This window comes from Aspergillus sydowii (genome assembly GCF_001890705.1).
Source record: "Aspergillus sydowii CBS 593.65 unplaced genomic scaffold ASPSYscaffold_10, whole genome shotgun sequence".
NCBI lineage: Eukaryota > Fungi > Ascomycota > Eurotiomycetes > Eurotiales > Aspergillaceae > Aspergillus > Aspergillus sydowii.
This window is the reverse complement of record NW_024467868.1, coordinates 900045-914040: the sequence shown is the minus strand read 5'-3', so window position 1 is coordinate 914040 and position 13996 is coordinate 900045. Positions and strand designations below refer to the sequence as shown.

The window sequence follows — 13996 nt, the reverse complement described above, 5'->3', positions numbered from 1 at the left end:
TTAATATCTGAAATTTTAACCATTTTACACCCGTAGTAAACATTGTAAATCATGTTATCCTCGTATGTATATAATGTGTCTATATCAATCGGAGCATCGCGGCTGCATGTGGGGCCGGAATCGGCAATTGGGGGAATACCATCAGATAACTCGGGGAGAACAACGACGATCTGCACCAGACGACTCGCTGCCCCGCCTCAGAGATTGCCATTCGACACCTGTCCCTCTCTCCTGACGAAAGTCGTGGCTTGAGCTTCCTGGGGTTATACTTTATCCATCGAACCGTCACATCGAGGCAAAGCGGCCATTTTTCACCAAGATTCACATACAAATGGGCATCTCGACCAAGGCATACGTTGTCGAGGAGAAAGGAGCGCCGTTTGTGTTGAGGGACGTCACTCTCGATTCATTGCAGCCAGATGAGCTTCTTGTCGAGATCAAATTCACAGGCTTGTGCCATACTGTTGGTCTCGCCCCTTGGCTATTGCCCTACTTCTAACGAATACAGGATATCGTCGTCCAGCAAGGAGACCTACCAGGCAGTTTCCCTGTTGTCCTGGGCCATGAAGGAGCCGGAATCATCCGCGAAGTGGGCTCAGGAGTGCAAAACAAGGCGTTGAGAGAAGGCGATCAGGTCTTTCTCAGTTTCCGATCGTGCGAAAAATGCACCCACTGTCTCAGTGGCAAATTTGGTGCATGCACTCACGGGTGCGATTACAACTTCGTCCGGTCTCGTCTGGACAACTCGAAGGCCTCCCCTATCAGTCTGCCAGACGGAACGCCCGTCCGTGGGCAGTTCTTCGGACAGTCCTCCATGAGCCGGTTGGCCGTTGTTTCGGAGTGTTCCGTCGTCAAATGCGACTCTGAGTTTGACTCCCAGACTCTGGGTCTCCTTGCTCCTCTCGGATGTGGTTATCTCACAGGTGCTGGAACTATCACAAATGTTCTCTGCCCAGACGAGACATCCACAGTCGCTATTTTGGGAACGGGCACGGTGGGAATGGCAGCGCTCCTTGCAGCCAAGGCCCTTGGAGTTACGAAAATAATAGCCGTTGATATCGTCGATCAAAAGCTCGAACTGGCAGCTTCCCTTGGAGCTAGTCATTTAATTAATACTAAGCACAACCCTGACCTGTCGGAAGCCATTCGCAAGTATGTCCCCGAGGGGGCAGACTTCATCCTGGACGCTACAGGTGTTCCATCAGCTATCCAAGCGTCTCTTGGAGCATTAGCCCACAGGGGTACATTCGCACTTGTTGGAGCCATCCCTCCAGGTACTCAACTTCAAGTTGATGCGTTGGACATAATGACGGGGTCCAAGAAGATAATGGGTGTTATTGAGGCGTGGTCAGATCCCCAGGAGGTATGAGCTTTATATATATGTACTATCAGTCTCTGTTCTCGCGCTCATTACTCTCTTTAGATCATTCCGCGGCTCGTGCAGTGGTACAAGGATGGAAAGTTTCCCGTTGATCAGCTTGTCAAGGTCTATCCAGCCGGAGACCTAGATAGGGCACTTGATGATCTCAACGCAGGTCGGGTAAGTAGATGCTCAGGGTTTCTCGTTATTTCATGTATCCTAACAGTTGCCGCAGGTCATAAAGCCCGTCTTGTCGTGGGACCAGTTCTAATAATTATTTTATAGCTTGCTTTTCATTTTTTTCCTGTCGAAATTTCATTAGATAGCTGGTCCTAGGAAGCTTTATCGGTATGATAGTCGTAACATGAAATATGTATATAGTAGAAATAAATATATCGATGCGGAGTATCTAATGGTCGGACCGAGGCTGGTTGGCCTCTCTTTAGGGCTCTTGGTTGTTGTCATTGCAATATTCCCTGCGCAGCAGGCATCCTTCTTCCTTTCGTCATTGAACGTGATAACACCAAGCCTACAGAAGCTCACCTTTCAGCCGATATAGCTCGGGGCTCACGGATTCTGGAGACTTCAAAGTCATAACAGCGCCCTTCTGTCCCACGTCGATGAGCTCTTCCACTCTCTTTCCGTTTGCCAGTCCGGCTAGAAGGACCCCCAGGAATGTGTCGCCAACACCGTTGACCGAGACAACACGGTCTACTTCCTCGACGCGTGGGAAGAACCTCGCATAAATGCCACTAGTCGCAGACTCGTTACAGCTGAGGCTCTTGACGATGAACGGTTGAGACGCCATATCTTCCAATCGGGGATCTTCATGCGGCATGAGCTGTAAGAGCACGACCCCGTTGGCCCCAACCTTGGTGATGATTGTTGGGATATATGGTAAAAGATGGATAGCCTTCTGTAAGGCCTCAACATCCAGTGCTTTGGCCGGAATGGCCTTTGTCAGGCGTTCGCGAGCGCCACGAGTGTCAAGGGCTTTTGCAACAGCCGACCACCGCGGTTCGTCGAAATAGCCGTTGCCTTGAGCTGCCTCGTATAGTGCTTCCAGTTCGTGTTGGTTGGGAGATGCGAGATCGACGCTCGGGGAAGGAAACATCTGCAAGCTCCCAACTTCATCCCTGCTAGCAAAGAGGGCCATTGATTTCGCTCGGGAGACCGGCTCAAAGGCTACTTTGGCCCCGTTCTTTTTCGCCGCCTTGATCCAATGTCTGATCCCAAAGGCACTCCAGCAGGCGTCCACGGCGAGCCATCTTGGCCCGGCCGCAGTAACCGTGGCGTCCCAGTCACCAGGAAAGTGATGATCCTGGAAGATCTTCATATCGGCTATTGCCACGAACATGTCTTTGTCTGAGCTGTTGATGGCGACGTACTGCGCTGTTCGACCGGAAGCTTGGTTTCCTGTCGAATCCAGCTGTCGAATACCAGAAGTGTCCATGCCAGTAGACTGCAAAGATTTCATGATAACGGACCCAGCACTAAACTGTCAGTCTGAACACGCTGTTTACCGAGAACATGATTGAACAACTTACGGGTCGTTCCCAACCATGCTGCATAGTCGGACCGGCCCTATTGACGCCCTATGTGCGGCAAGGGCAACGTTTCGACCGACGCCGCCAATTGACTGCATGATGCTGCCGGGGTTGGACGTGTGCAACCGAGGAGGTTCGCCGGTCGCTGCTCCGCTTCCATGAAAATCGCAGACCAGGTCTATGGCGACCGAGCCGGCAACCAAGATGTCGGCTCGCGAAGAAGGGCCCTGGACGGCGTGAGCAGGTCGATCAATATGGGTCAGCCGCCGGAGGCCGGTGCCTTACAGGGTTTACGAAATGTTCTATACCTTCTGGTGGGAAAGTGAGGGTCTATTCGATTGATGGGAATGGATTGACGGCCGGGGACTTTTCAAATATCGCTGGCTCCTATTTAAATACATGGTTCAGCACTGGTAGGGCTTGGGTAGAGCCTTGTGCTTACAATTTTTCAGCATCTAGCCCTCCTCTAGAAATGAGTCCCGAGAGCGCGACCGATATCTTAGTCGCACACTCCACGTTGGACCGAGCCAAACTAGTGTTGGCAGTCACACTCCTGTCCTGCGACAGCTCCCGGATTCTCTTCAGGATAAAAGGAGTGTTCTCATTCCCTCGCGCCGCCTGGCCGGTAGCAGCCTCGGAGACGGCCTGTTCGATGATGGCATCCATTTCGGCCTTGGGAATGGAGAACTTCTCGGGGATCGGATTTGCGAAGACCATGCCAGATTCAATCCCGAGCTCCTCCTGCGCCAGGATGACGGCGGCTGCTTCCTCCTCGCTCTCGACGACAGACGGACTCTTCACATCACTATCTCGGGCCCAAAAAGCCGGGAATGCCACGTTCTTTGGATCCCTGCCCTGGCTGAATGTCGACACGGCCACGCCCTGTGTCTCGAGGTACTCCAATGTCCGGGGGATATCCAGAAATCCTTTACAACCGGATGCGACGACTGCCATGCGCGTCCGACCAAGCTCCGAAAGGTCGGCCGAGATATCGAGGGAATCTTCGCCTCCACGGTGGACGCCGCCGAGCCCACCAGTACCAAAGACACGAATTCCCGCCAAACTGGCCAAGATCATGGTCCCCGCGATGGTTGTGCCTCCATGAAGTTTGCGCCCAGTAGCGGCCTGTGTCAACAGTCAGCATAGTTCGTTCGATTGACATGGGGAAAAAGAAACTGACCAAGCCTACTAGAGCAGCGATATCTCGCCGCGACGCTTTTCGAGCCGATTCATGCACCATTCGATCGATTTCTGCAGGCGTCAGGCCGACGGTGGGTACACCGGCGAGGATGCCGCACACTGCAGGCACGCCTCCATTTTGGCGCACGATGTCTTCAAGACCAAGGTCGCCAAGGGCTCCGTGTGTGTATATTGTCGACTCTAGTGCGACAACAGGTTTGTTGGTCTGCACGGCATCCTGGACTTCTTCCGACACTTTCAGGAATCCCGGGAGCGCGCTTGGCTTTGCCGACTTTGAAGTGGCGTAAGAACGAAAAGCCCTGGCCGTTGACAGCTTGAGAAGTCGACCGCGCTGCATGTTGGAGCAGGCCGGCGGTGCGGTTTAGCAAGCTGGCCAATTTCACACTACTCTCCGTTAACAGTTCCGGATAGCCCTCGGAGAGAGCTTAAGGATCTCAGAGCAAGATGCCGTTATTCGTCTCAAGGTCAGATGCAGAAGTTTCTCTATCGTGACCGGCAAAATATGACCAACAGCTACGGTCTATACGGATTTAAATGTTTACCATCATGCCACGGGCAACTAGCCTCACGACAAGCGGTTTTCCGAGTCGCCGGATATACACCCGGATATGCGGACGCCAACCCTAACACCCCGCTACCCCGCTACTCCGATTTTACTCCGTACCCCGTTACTCCGCTACTCCGCACTCACATCCTACAACTCCGCAGTAACAGCAGTCAAGAACCGGAATGGAACGCGACAGAATTGTACGCATAGCCAGGGCCTGCGAGTCTTGCCGCCGGCGCAAATCCAAGTGCGATGGAGCCGATCCCTGTAGGCAGTGCCGGGCGAAGCGCTCGCCATGCAGGTATCGGTTGAAAGCCCGCACGCGAGTCGCATCCGCGACCCAAGGCCTGTCGGCCCCTATCGAGCGAGCAGGCAGCCTGGATGTGGATGCAGATCCGGATGCGCATGCGGATGCAGCTCCTGAGGCACGGGACGGGAATGATGCCACTAGTCCAGGGGTCTATCACAGCGTAGCTGCAAGCCATGATGCGCCGCAGCCTACAGACAGCTCCCAACTGTTTTACGGGCCGTCATCGACCTTTGCATTTCTACAGCAGATACACCGTGGAGTTCTACCCAGCGCTACAAAAAATGCACAACACCGCGGCCACGATGTCCAAGAAGCTGGACCCGGGCTGGATGCTTTCATGCAGCGGTCTATTTTCTTCGGGACGCCCCTTCGAGTCGACGTTGTGGCATCGCACTATCCTCTACCGTACCACCAGGCTCGCGCACTGTTAGACCACTTCAAAGCGTCCTCTCAACAGGCGTTGCCGTTCCTCTCCCATTCTGCGCTGGATGACCTGCTGCCGGCGTTGGATGGGCCGTGGTCTCAGAAGAAGGTTGTGCTCCTAGGAGTGCTGGCGGTCGGTGCTCTCAGCACGCCTCGCACAGACCTGGCCGAACAGCTCTTCATCCGCGCGAAGCAGGAAGCTGTCATCTACGAGGATGCCGTGACGCTGCCTATGATACAGTTCTCACTGCTGGCCGCGGATTACCAGAATAATATCGGTCGTCCCAATTCGGCGTATCTACATATCGGCCAGGCCTGCCGGAAGGCGCTGGCCATGGGACTACATACCACGGCAACAAGCGGCGCCTTCAATAACGAGGAACTGCAAGAGCGTCGCCGCACTATTTGGTGCTTATACCAACTTGAAACGTAGGTACCTAAATCATCCACCAGAATTCGTGGCCGGCACTGACCGGGGAACAGATGGACGTGTTCAGCCGTTGGCAGGAAGGGGATATTGACGAGAGACGATATCCTCTGTCCTTTCCCTGATAACCAGCCCTTGTGCGTCAGCCATTGTGACTACTCGGCGATCCTGCAGCAGGTCTGTGAGCTCATTTACATGGGGAAGCCCCGGCCGCTCCGTGAAGTATACTCTACGGCCGAGACGCTCCGCGCCCAGATCGGACAGTGGGCTGAAGAGAACGGCCTTCTTCCAGACAGCGAGGGCAACNAGGAGCTGCTCTCGGACGACATGTCGAAGTTGATGCTTTACAGTGGCAAGTAGCATACGCTAGAATCCCGTTTCATTGATTGCTTGCTAAGACGAAACACTAGACTACTTCTACCTGATACTTCTTTCCTTCAGACCCTTCTTGGTCGCTTATTCGGCACTGAAAGGGGCTTCGCCAGGACGTCCAGCGGAGGAGCTTTGGATTCGACAGGCTTGCAGGCGAGCCACAGACGCCGCGCAGGACTATATCGTCTTTGTAAACGGCATATTCCGCGTCTCAGATGCATGCAAGGTTTGCTCTGCCATGCCCAGGAAGAGTAGCCAAGCAAGCTTACAATTTCGCAGAACCGGAGACTCAACTCGTTCTTTCTCGAAACCAGCTGTGCTGTGCTCCTTTATGACAGTCTCTGTCACCCGTCCAAGCATCCAAACAACAGAGAGTACATCGATATTGCTTTGACCTGCTTGAGGGACATAGTCGGCGAAGCTCCTGCGGCGAACACTGCTCTATCAGTTGGTCGAATTCTCCAGGCCGTCGAGCGGTCAATACCACCAGCGATTCCAGTGGACGCATCGAGCGCGTACGCAGGAAGCAATCCGCACAATTCCCAACTTCTGTCGTTTGACGGAGCGGCCCCGAATACTTCAGAGGACTTGATCTTCTTCGGCGACAGGGGCGTTGATGCGAGTGCCGGTGCGTCTACAATGGCGCCTCCCAATGCGCAGGAGCTTGGGGGTGACGGACAAGGTCTGTCTCAGCTGGACTTCGACGTGATGACAACAAATCTATATAACTTGTTCACTATGGAACCGATGTCTCTATAATGATATGATGCCTCTTGACTTGGACTTCAACCTGGAGAGGATGAGATGGATAGTATGTAGAACGAAGCTCGAGCCTGTATTCAAGTCTCGCAGATGCCCTCAACGGCAACCTTCCTGTCGTAGAGCCCATTCGATCGCAGAGCTCACGTCGTCCGCTATAGCCTTCGGGGGGTAAGCCGGGCTTCCTCGCTCCTCGCTCCACACACCAGTCCGAACTAGAATCGACGTCCACGCTGTCCCAGTAGGGCTGTTGAAGTCGTTTGCGCCCTTTATGTCGCTTTCTGGGTTATCGCCCACCATGTATACTCGACGCAACGGCCCTGTTTTACGCCCGCCGTCTATTCCGAGCATACTCTCCCGATGCCCATTCAGCACACGTTCCGCGTACTCATAAGTCTGTCCGAACGGCTTCCCCATCGTCCTACGCTTCAGTTGCTTCCCACCCGTAATCTCGCTCCATATTCCCACCAGTGCAGCCTGGAGTGCCCCCTGACCGAGTCTCGGTTGGTGATACGCCGTACTCCAGAACAGATCCGGGTTCGAGAAAAACAGCTGGGGCTGGTTCCCTGACTGCCAGCCATCATTCGGCAGCGACTTGTCGCCGTTTCGCGGAGAGTAAGTCCCCAGCACGCCGCCGTCCGAGAGAAGCAGGTCGACGATGATCTGGATGTCGAGGGCCCAGTCGCGCGGATCATTATAGACAAATATCCCGTCGATCCTGGGCGGCATCTCAGGCAGAGGCTTTGCAGCGGCACTGTACACGGTATCCAGCAGCGGATCGAATGGCCAGAGCGTCGGATACGCCTTCAGGATATCCGCAGGGGTAACTACCTTCGTGAAGCCATAGTCGTATGCGATCTCCCGACACTTGGTGGCGGCGTTGGAGCCCGTTACGAGCACGGTCTTGTCTCCTAGCCCGTCAGGCCCGTTAACCAGCTCGCGGAATGGAGTGTGAGACTGGACGAAGCTGTTTACTGAGAGATCTATTTCGAGTTTCCGACTGAGGTCCTCGACTCGTTCCCTCTCATGCTTTCCGCCGCCGTTGGTGAGCAGGATGAACGGGATTCGCCGCTCCTGTAACCCTCTGAGAGCCTTTATGGCTCCTGGGATCGGCTTTGATTCTCGAAGTAGTACCCCGTCAATGCTTTCTTCTGGTTAGCATTTTATTACTCAGGATAATGCGGCTGGGGCTCACTTACTCGAACGCGAATGCGAAAGACGGGCAGTCTTGTAATCCTCCTTTATCCCTCGCCTGGTGGCTACTATGATGTCGCAGCTGAGTTCCCGGGAAAACACGCCGGATTCGTGTGTTTAACGGCAGAGTGAAAGCCGCTCCTGTGGCCGTCCCTAATGGGCAAGCAGTACGTGACAGCGAAATGCGCCATGTAGTCTGCACGGCACTCATTTTGGGAGATTCGAGGTTGGATGGGCATGTAACAGGGTTGAGGCCGTTTTTTACTAGTATGGCTGTATAGACTCCACGATCCAGACTCCAAATGCTCGGATATGGAAAAGGGTACCGGAATAAGAATCCACAGTTGTCCCTCAATACCAGCCGTCATACTGACACATGTGGGTCGAGATAGACTCAGAGACTCGGATATGGAGAAACGAACGGGAATACTAAATCCGCAGTTCGCCTTTACTCCGTAGTATACGGAACTGTTGTTATCATAGCCCTGGCCTACTCCATCTACCCTAGAATTACTTCTATGCATTAAAAAAAAAAAAAAAAAAAGATGGCTACTTTCCCTACCTACCTATCCGCCTAGGAACAGCTCGTCCGTATTTTTCATTTTTCATAAAGGAAATGCTCTAAGGTATCTAGTTCTTCCGCCCATCCATCACCTTGTTCTCACACTCGGCCGCTCTAATTGGAGGTTCACCCTCTGCAAGGCCGCCCTTGTTGGCTTCAAATGCGGCAAGATAGATATCCGGTAGCTGTTTGCCACGGCCTCGCGTATATCCGTTCATTTTGTTTAGCTGGTGCATCTATCCGACACTATATGTAACCAGACTTCCGCCTGTAAACTCAATATCTACAACTATAGTTATCCTTATCGCCCGAGCATTCGCACAGTTTTCAATCCTTAATCACTATCGCCACTATGGCTTCTTCCCAGGTCCCCGTGTGGCTCGACTGCGACCCCGGCCATGATGTAGGTTCGATGCCTTTCTCTGCATGTAAAGTCTGGGCGTAATATCTCCAACGAGGTTAGCTGACACCTATGTACAAGGATGCCTTTGCAATACTCCTTGCAGCCTACCATCCCAATATAAAGCTCCTGGGCATAACCAGCGTCTTCGGGAATGCCTCCATCGAGTTAGTACCCGCCAGTCCCAAACACGAGGCATCCATCTAAACAATGCGGTAACCGCAGAAACACCACCCGTAACGCAGCAGCTCTCCTTACCGCGATGGGAAAGCACAACGACATTCCTCTGTACGTTGGTCATGGGAAACCCCTTGACCGCCCAGCGCTGCACGCTCCCACTGAAATCCACGGCGCCAGCGGCCTCGATGGTACAGACCTTCTTCCAACCCCCTTGTGCGCACCCTCCTCCGAGCCCGGGGTAGACGCTATGGCGGCGGCTCTTAAGGCCCAGCCCCCGGGGACCGCCTGGATCGTTGCCACCGGCGCGTTGACCAATGTCGGGGCTTTGTTCAGGAAGTATCCGGAACTCGTGGCACACGTCAGGGGCTTGAGCCTTATGGGGGGAGCAATCGGGGCCGGGTTCTCAGATGCGCCTCTTGGAAAATCTAACGTACAGCAGGACTGCGCCGGTAACTGGACTCAATGGGCTGAATTTAATATCCTCGTTGATCCCGAAGCCGCGGCGGATGTATTCCATAACAAGGAGATAGCTAAAAAGACCATCATCGCGCCGCTGGATCTGACGCATCAAGTCCGAGCCACGCCGGATGTCAAGGATCTGTTGCTTTATGGTAAAAGTGGTAAAAGTGGTGCAAATGGGGAAGCTGGGAAGTCCACATTGAGGAAGTTGCTCGTTGAGTTACTCTATTTCTTCTCAAAGACTTATGCGTACGGCCTAACCACGGCTCCTTAGTATTGCTCGTCGGCTGACCAGTAGCAGGGATGTCTTTGGCATTGCCGACGGTCCGCCGCTGCACGATCCTATAGCGGTAGCTGCTGTCCTGGGTGGTATTCCGGGGAGTATTCCATTCTTCCAGTGGGATGCTACGAGGAGCCAGTCTCCACAACATCGCGAGCGATTTGAGGTCACTGTCATCACAGATGGTCTGTTTGAGGAGGCCGAGCAGAAACAGACAGGAAGGACCATTGCCAAAAAGTGTCCCATTGGCGAAGAGGGCGTGACGATTCCAAGAGGGTTGGATGTGCCTAAGTTCTGGACTGTAATCGAGGATTGTCTTGAAAGAGCTGATGACGCGAACAAAGTCTTTGAGAGCCGGGAGCGGGAAACAGCCCGAATTTAATCATCTCGCTTCATCCAAATTCATATTATACGCAGTCCGAAAGCACCACTAACTGGTGCCATGCGGGTTGTCGATGGGAGTTTTCTATATCGTCGGATAGTAGGTAGACCGTCTATTGCAAACTATATACGTCAATTCACTTATATATATGGTGAGATTTACATAACCTGCGAGTGCTGGATCGTCTCTTTGCTGCCACTATTCAGGCAGCTTAAGAAACAGTTCCAGCCGAGACTCACAACATTCACGAATAAAAGCTGGTGCTGCACGGGAACGAATTTAAAATTTACAAACTGTGCCATGGGCCAGACCAAGTAATTCGTTCTCAGTGCTGTGAAATAACTCTCGTCAAGCTTTTGCCTTGGGTCTGCGCCTTCGAGCAGCGCCATGCTGGATAGGAAGACGCCGGTGGCGACGGGTGCGAAGACCAGCTGATCGCAAGCCACTCTGGCCAGAAGAGTCTTTCTCACATCTCGAAAGTTGACCCGGCTGGCAATGAGTCTATACCAAGTTGAGGCTGCGGGCCCGAAAACGACTGCTGCAGTTAGAAGCAAATATGTTGAAGATGAGGAGGAGGGAATACCCACGGCCTCCATAACATGCCATGCGGCAGGTTCGCGCCCATTCATGCGCTTCGGGTTTCCTCTTTTCAATCAATTGCTGCGCTGAGATGTCGCCGGCAGCGAATAGTACGCTGGTCGTGACGCTTTGCGTGAGAAGAGGCGAGGAACGAAGGCAGTGCTGGTACCTACAGTAGAGTCAGCAAGTCGGCCCTGGTTTATCAGCGATACATACCAGCGAAGCATATTGAAGCTGTTAATCTGGACGTGGATTGGGCAGCCTAGGCTCTCTAAAAGAAATAAGCCACCAAGTATATACTGCTTGATCTTGATATATCCGCCGGAATTACAGTGAGGTTAAGCCGGCTTCAGTTCTCCGCGATCTGCGTCCGGAAACCCTAGTCTCCATACAATCTCCATACTCCAACTGTCCCCCGCCATGCTGCACAGTATTTGAACCCACAGCTTTCCGGGGTCCCATAATGCTTACAAAAACGCATTGGGCGGGCCCTTGGACGCACATGTTACATGCCGTCTCCTTGTAATTGGATTATTGTCAGGCGGGCATTCTCTGGCTATGACCGTCGCCAATGATACTGCGGTATTTGGCCACTTACCAATGGAGACTCGAACATCGACTCGCTGACTTGTCTCAATTAGCCCACTTCCGGTGGATCCGATAATCGGAGAGCGTCCAAAGAATCGGAAGATATAGTTGACTGCAAGGGAGTCGAATCTGGGAACAAGCGCGATGGACTACAAGATGAGGAAGCCGGGGACGTGTTGGACCATGTCGAAGAAAGCGGGGGGCAGTTCCCGGGATATACAAGGGCATTAGGTGTGTACCGGAGGCACCGGCGAACTGCCTTCTACATCTTCACATTGTTACTTTGGACAGCGCAAGTTCAGCCCTATTGACAGGCCCGCCCGACATCCTTGCTAACCGAGCGCAGATGGTGGGTTTACGGGCTGGTATTTCACCGTACTGGTATCTCTGGCTGGATCATACCCTTTCTGTTGTATCTGGCCATCTCGCTGAGGATCATCTTCTGCTGGCTGCCCACCTCGGTGGTCATGAAGCCTGCCAGATTTGTCTGGAGGAACTCGCTGTACAGAGTCTATGAGATTATCCCGCCCAGGCTCCATCAGCCCCTTGCTGCACTCGTCACGGTAGCCACAATCTTGGTCGGGTCGCTGGTTCCAGGGGAGTCGGGCGACAATACTCGCGCGAACCGGGGAGTGTCCATCTTCGGACTGGTCGTTCTGATCGGGGTCCTTTACGCCTCATCTCGCGACCGGAAGAAGATACGCTGGCACACTGTGATCGGGGGAATGCTGGCCCAGTTCATCATCGCGGTTTTCGTTCTGAAGACGACTGCTGGTTACGATATATTCTCCTTTATTTCGAATCTGGCAGAAATCTTCCTTGGTTTCTCCAATAATGGCTTGACGTTCTTGACTGACGACAAAGTGAAGGATATAGGCTGGTTCATGACCGGCACCATGCCGCCGATTATCTTTTTCGTTTCGGTCGTTTCTCTTCTCTACCACTGGGGTATTTTGCAGTGGGTAGTCCGCCACGTCGCCATCTTCTTTTTCTGGATGCTGCGCGTTTCCGGCGCAGAGGCAGTCGTTGCCGCCGCCACGCCGTTTGTCGGCCAGGGCGAGTCGGCGATGTTGATCAAGCCCTTTATACCGTACCTTACTCTGGGAGAGATCCACCAGGTCATGACCTGTGGGTTTGCGACTGTCTCCGGCTCTATGCTCGCTGCGTACATAAGTCTAGGCGTCAACCCACAAGCCCTGATCACTTCCTGCGTGATGTCGATTCCAGCCTCCCTTGCCGTCTCCAAGATGCGGTATCCCGAGACGGAGGAGACGTTGACCTCAGGCAACGTCAACGTGCCTGAGGATGAGCAGAAAGCCGCAAATGCCATTCAAGCTTTTGCCAGCGGGGCCTGGCTGGGCCTCAAGATCGCCGTCTCGATCGTGGCGACTATCCTCTGCGTCATATCTCTGATCGCCCTGGTCGACGGATTCCTTACCTGGTGGGGGAGGTATTGGAGTATCTCGGACCCCTACCTTACGCTCGACCTTATCCTGGGGTATCTTCTCTACCCTGTGGCCTGGCTTCTGGGCGTTCCGAAGCAGGACCTTCGTCCCTTCGGCCAGGTAGTTGGCTTGAAAATCATTGCCAATGAGTTCGTCGCGTTTCAGAAACTATCGGAGGAACCGTACAAGAGCATGACTTCTCGAGGCAAGCTGATTGCGACATATGCATGCTGTGTGAGTGGATCGCTAGCGGCGCCTCTGGGAGTCTTATATGTAACTAACATACCATCTAGGGCTTTGGGAATCTCGGCTCGCTCGGAGTCCAGATCGCAATCTTGTCGCAGGTAGCGCCGGGTCGAGCGGGCGATATATCCAAGGTGGCTGTTTCTGCTCTTTGCTCTGGGATACTTTCTACGTTGTCGTCGGCAAGCATCGCAGGGATGTTGCTTAACAGTTAACATGAACACGCCGCTGGCCAATAGCAATGTCAACTTTTGATTTCATGTAGTATCCCAATAATTACTACAGCTTATAAAGTCCGTTTTGTCACGGGGTGACCTATAATCCAACGGTTCGGTTCTGATCTATGGGTGCGTCAGCGACAGGTCTGGGAGAGAGCAGCATCAAGGTGCAAAGTTTTATAGGTTTCTTTTCAACCGTTTCCCGTAGCTGATGTAAATAAAGTAGTAAACCACGCCTTATAAGATTGTTTGTCCGGCATTTGTCATGTCTTCTGTACAGCTTTGTTAAATATATATATGTGTATCTGCCTTGAGCGTGGAGCCGGGCATGACCGTATATGGAAGCTGCGACCGCTGCATTCCGAGAATAGGAAGGAGCAATTATTGCTACCCAATTATAAATAAGTCATTAATACTGTGCAACAAGAATTAAGCATAATATGGGGAGTGTATGCGATTGTCGGAGCCCTTCCGCCGCCGTCGGATAGATCCGAACAAAACAATTCCCGTGAATTCTCAGT

General features: G+C 53.1%; 7 protein-coding genes across 7 annotated transcripts; 4 read left to right on the top strand and 3 right to left on the bottom strand.

Moving 5' to 3' along the window:
- The first annotated feature begins 197 nt into the window (after positions 1-197).
- ASPSYDRAFT_48462 (NAD(P)-dependent alcohol dehydrogenase) lies at positions 198-1780 on the top strand. The gene is made up of 4 exons (XM_040847623.1): positions 198-463; positions 509-1363; positions 1424-1540; positions 1596-1780. The coding sequence occupies exons 1-4, from the start codon at positions 332-334 to the stop codon at positions 1629-1631; spliced, it is 1140 nt and encodes a 379-aa protein (XP_040699976.1). The 5' UTR covers positions 198-331; the 3' UTR covers positions 1632-1780.
- A 109-nt stretch (positions 1781-1889) lies between these two features.
- ASPSYDRAFT_34161 (pseudouridine-5'-phosphate glycosidase/carbohydrate kinase family protein) lies at positions 1890-4444 on the bottom strand (the record flags this gene model as incomplete). Its single annotated transcript, XM_040845199.1, has 5 exons — positions 1890-2853; positions 2908-3134; positions 3216-3294; positions 3350-4032; positions 4088-4444. The coding sequence occupies 5 exons, from the start codon at positions 4442-4444 to the stop codon at positions 1890-1892; spliced, it is 2310 nt and encodes a 769-aa protein (XP_040699975.1).
- A 392-nt stretch (positions 4445-4836) lies between these two features.
- ASPSYDRAFT_34160 (Zn(II)2Cys6 transcription factor) lies at positions 4837-6174 on the top strand (the record flags this gene model as incomplete). The annotated part of the gene is made up of 2 exons (XM_040845198.1): positions 4837-5816; positions 5871-6174. The coding sequence occupies 2 exons, from the start codon at positions 4837-4839 to the stop codon at positions 6172-6174; spliced, it is 1284 nt and encodes a 427-aa protein (XP_040699974.1).
- Positions 6175-6869: 695 nt separating this feature from the next.
- Positions 6870-8350, bottom strand: ASPSYDRAFT_1158723 (uncharacterized protein; the record flags this gene model as incomplete). The annotated part of the gene is made up of 2 exons (XM_040840052.1): positions 6870-8089; positions 8145-8350. The coding sequence occupies 2 exons, from the start codon at positions 8348-8350 to the stop codon at positions 7045-7047; spliced, it is 1251 nt and encodes a 416-aa protein (XP_040699973.1). The 3' UTR covers positions 6870-7044.
- Positions 8351-9053: 703 nt separating this feature from the next.
- ASPSYDRAFT_60250 (nucleoside hydrolase) lies at positions 9054-10402 on the top strand (the record flags this gene model as incomplete). Its single annotated transcript, XM_040849831.1, has 4 exons — positions 9054-9104; positions 9183-9268; positions 9327-9989; positions 10042-10402. 4 exons carry the CDS (start codon positions 9054-9056, stop codon positions 10400-10402), a joined length of 1161 nt encoding a protein of 386 aa, XP_040699972.1.
- A 149-nt stretch (positions 10403-10551) lies between these two features.
- On the bottom strand, positions 10552-11208 carry ASPSYDRAFT_1158713 (Mpv17/PMP22 family protein; the record flags this gene model as incomplete). The annotated part of the gene is made up of 3 exons (XM_040840051.1): positions 10552-10937; positions 10990-11150; positions 11198-11208. The coding sequence occupies 3 exons, from the start codon at positions 11206-11208 to the stop codon at positions 10561-10563; spliced, it is 549 nt and encodes a 182-aa protein (XP_040699971.1). The 3' UTR covers positions 10552-10560.
- Positions 11209-11539: 331 nt separating this feature from the next.
- On the top strand, positions 11540-13626 carry ASPSYDRAFT_1158711 (NupC/NupG family nucleoside CNT transporter; the record flags this gene model as incomplete). The annotated part of the gene is made up of 3 exons (XM_040840050.1): positions 11540-11563; positions 11911-13248; positions 13308-13626. 3 exons carry the CDS (start codon positions 11540-11542, stop codon positions 13470-13472), a joined length of 1527 nt encoding a protein of 508 aa, XP_040699970.1. The 3' UTR covers positions 13473-13626.
- Positions 13627-13996: the final 370 nt, after the last annotated feature.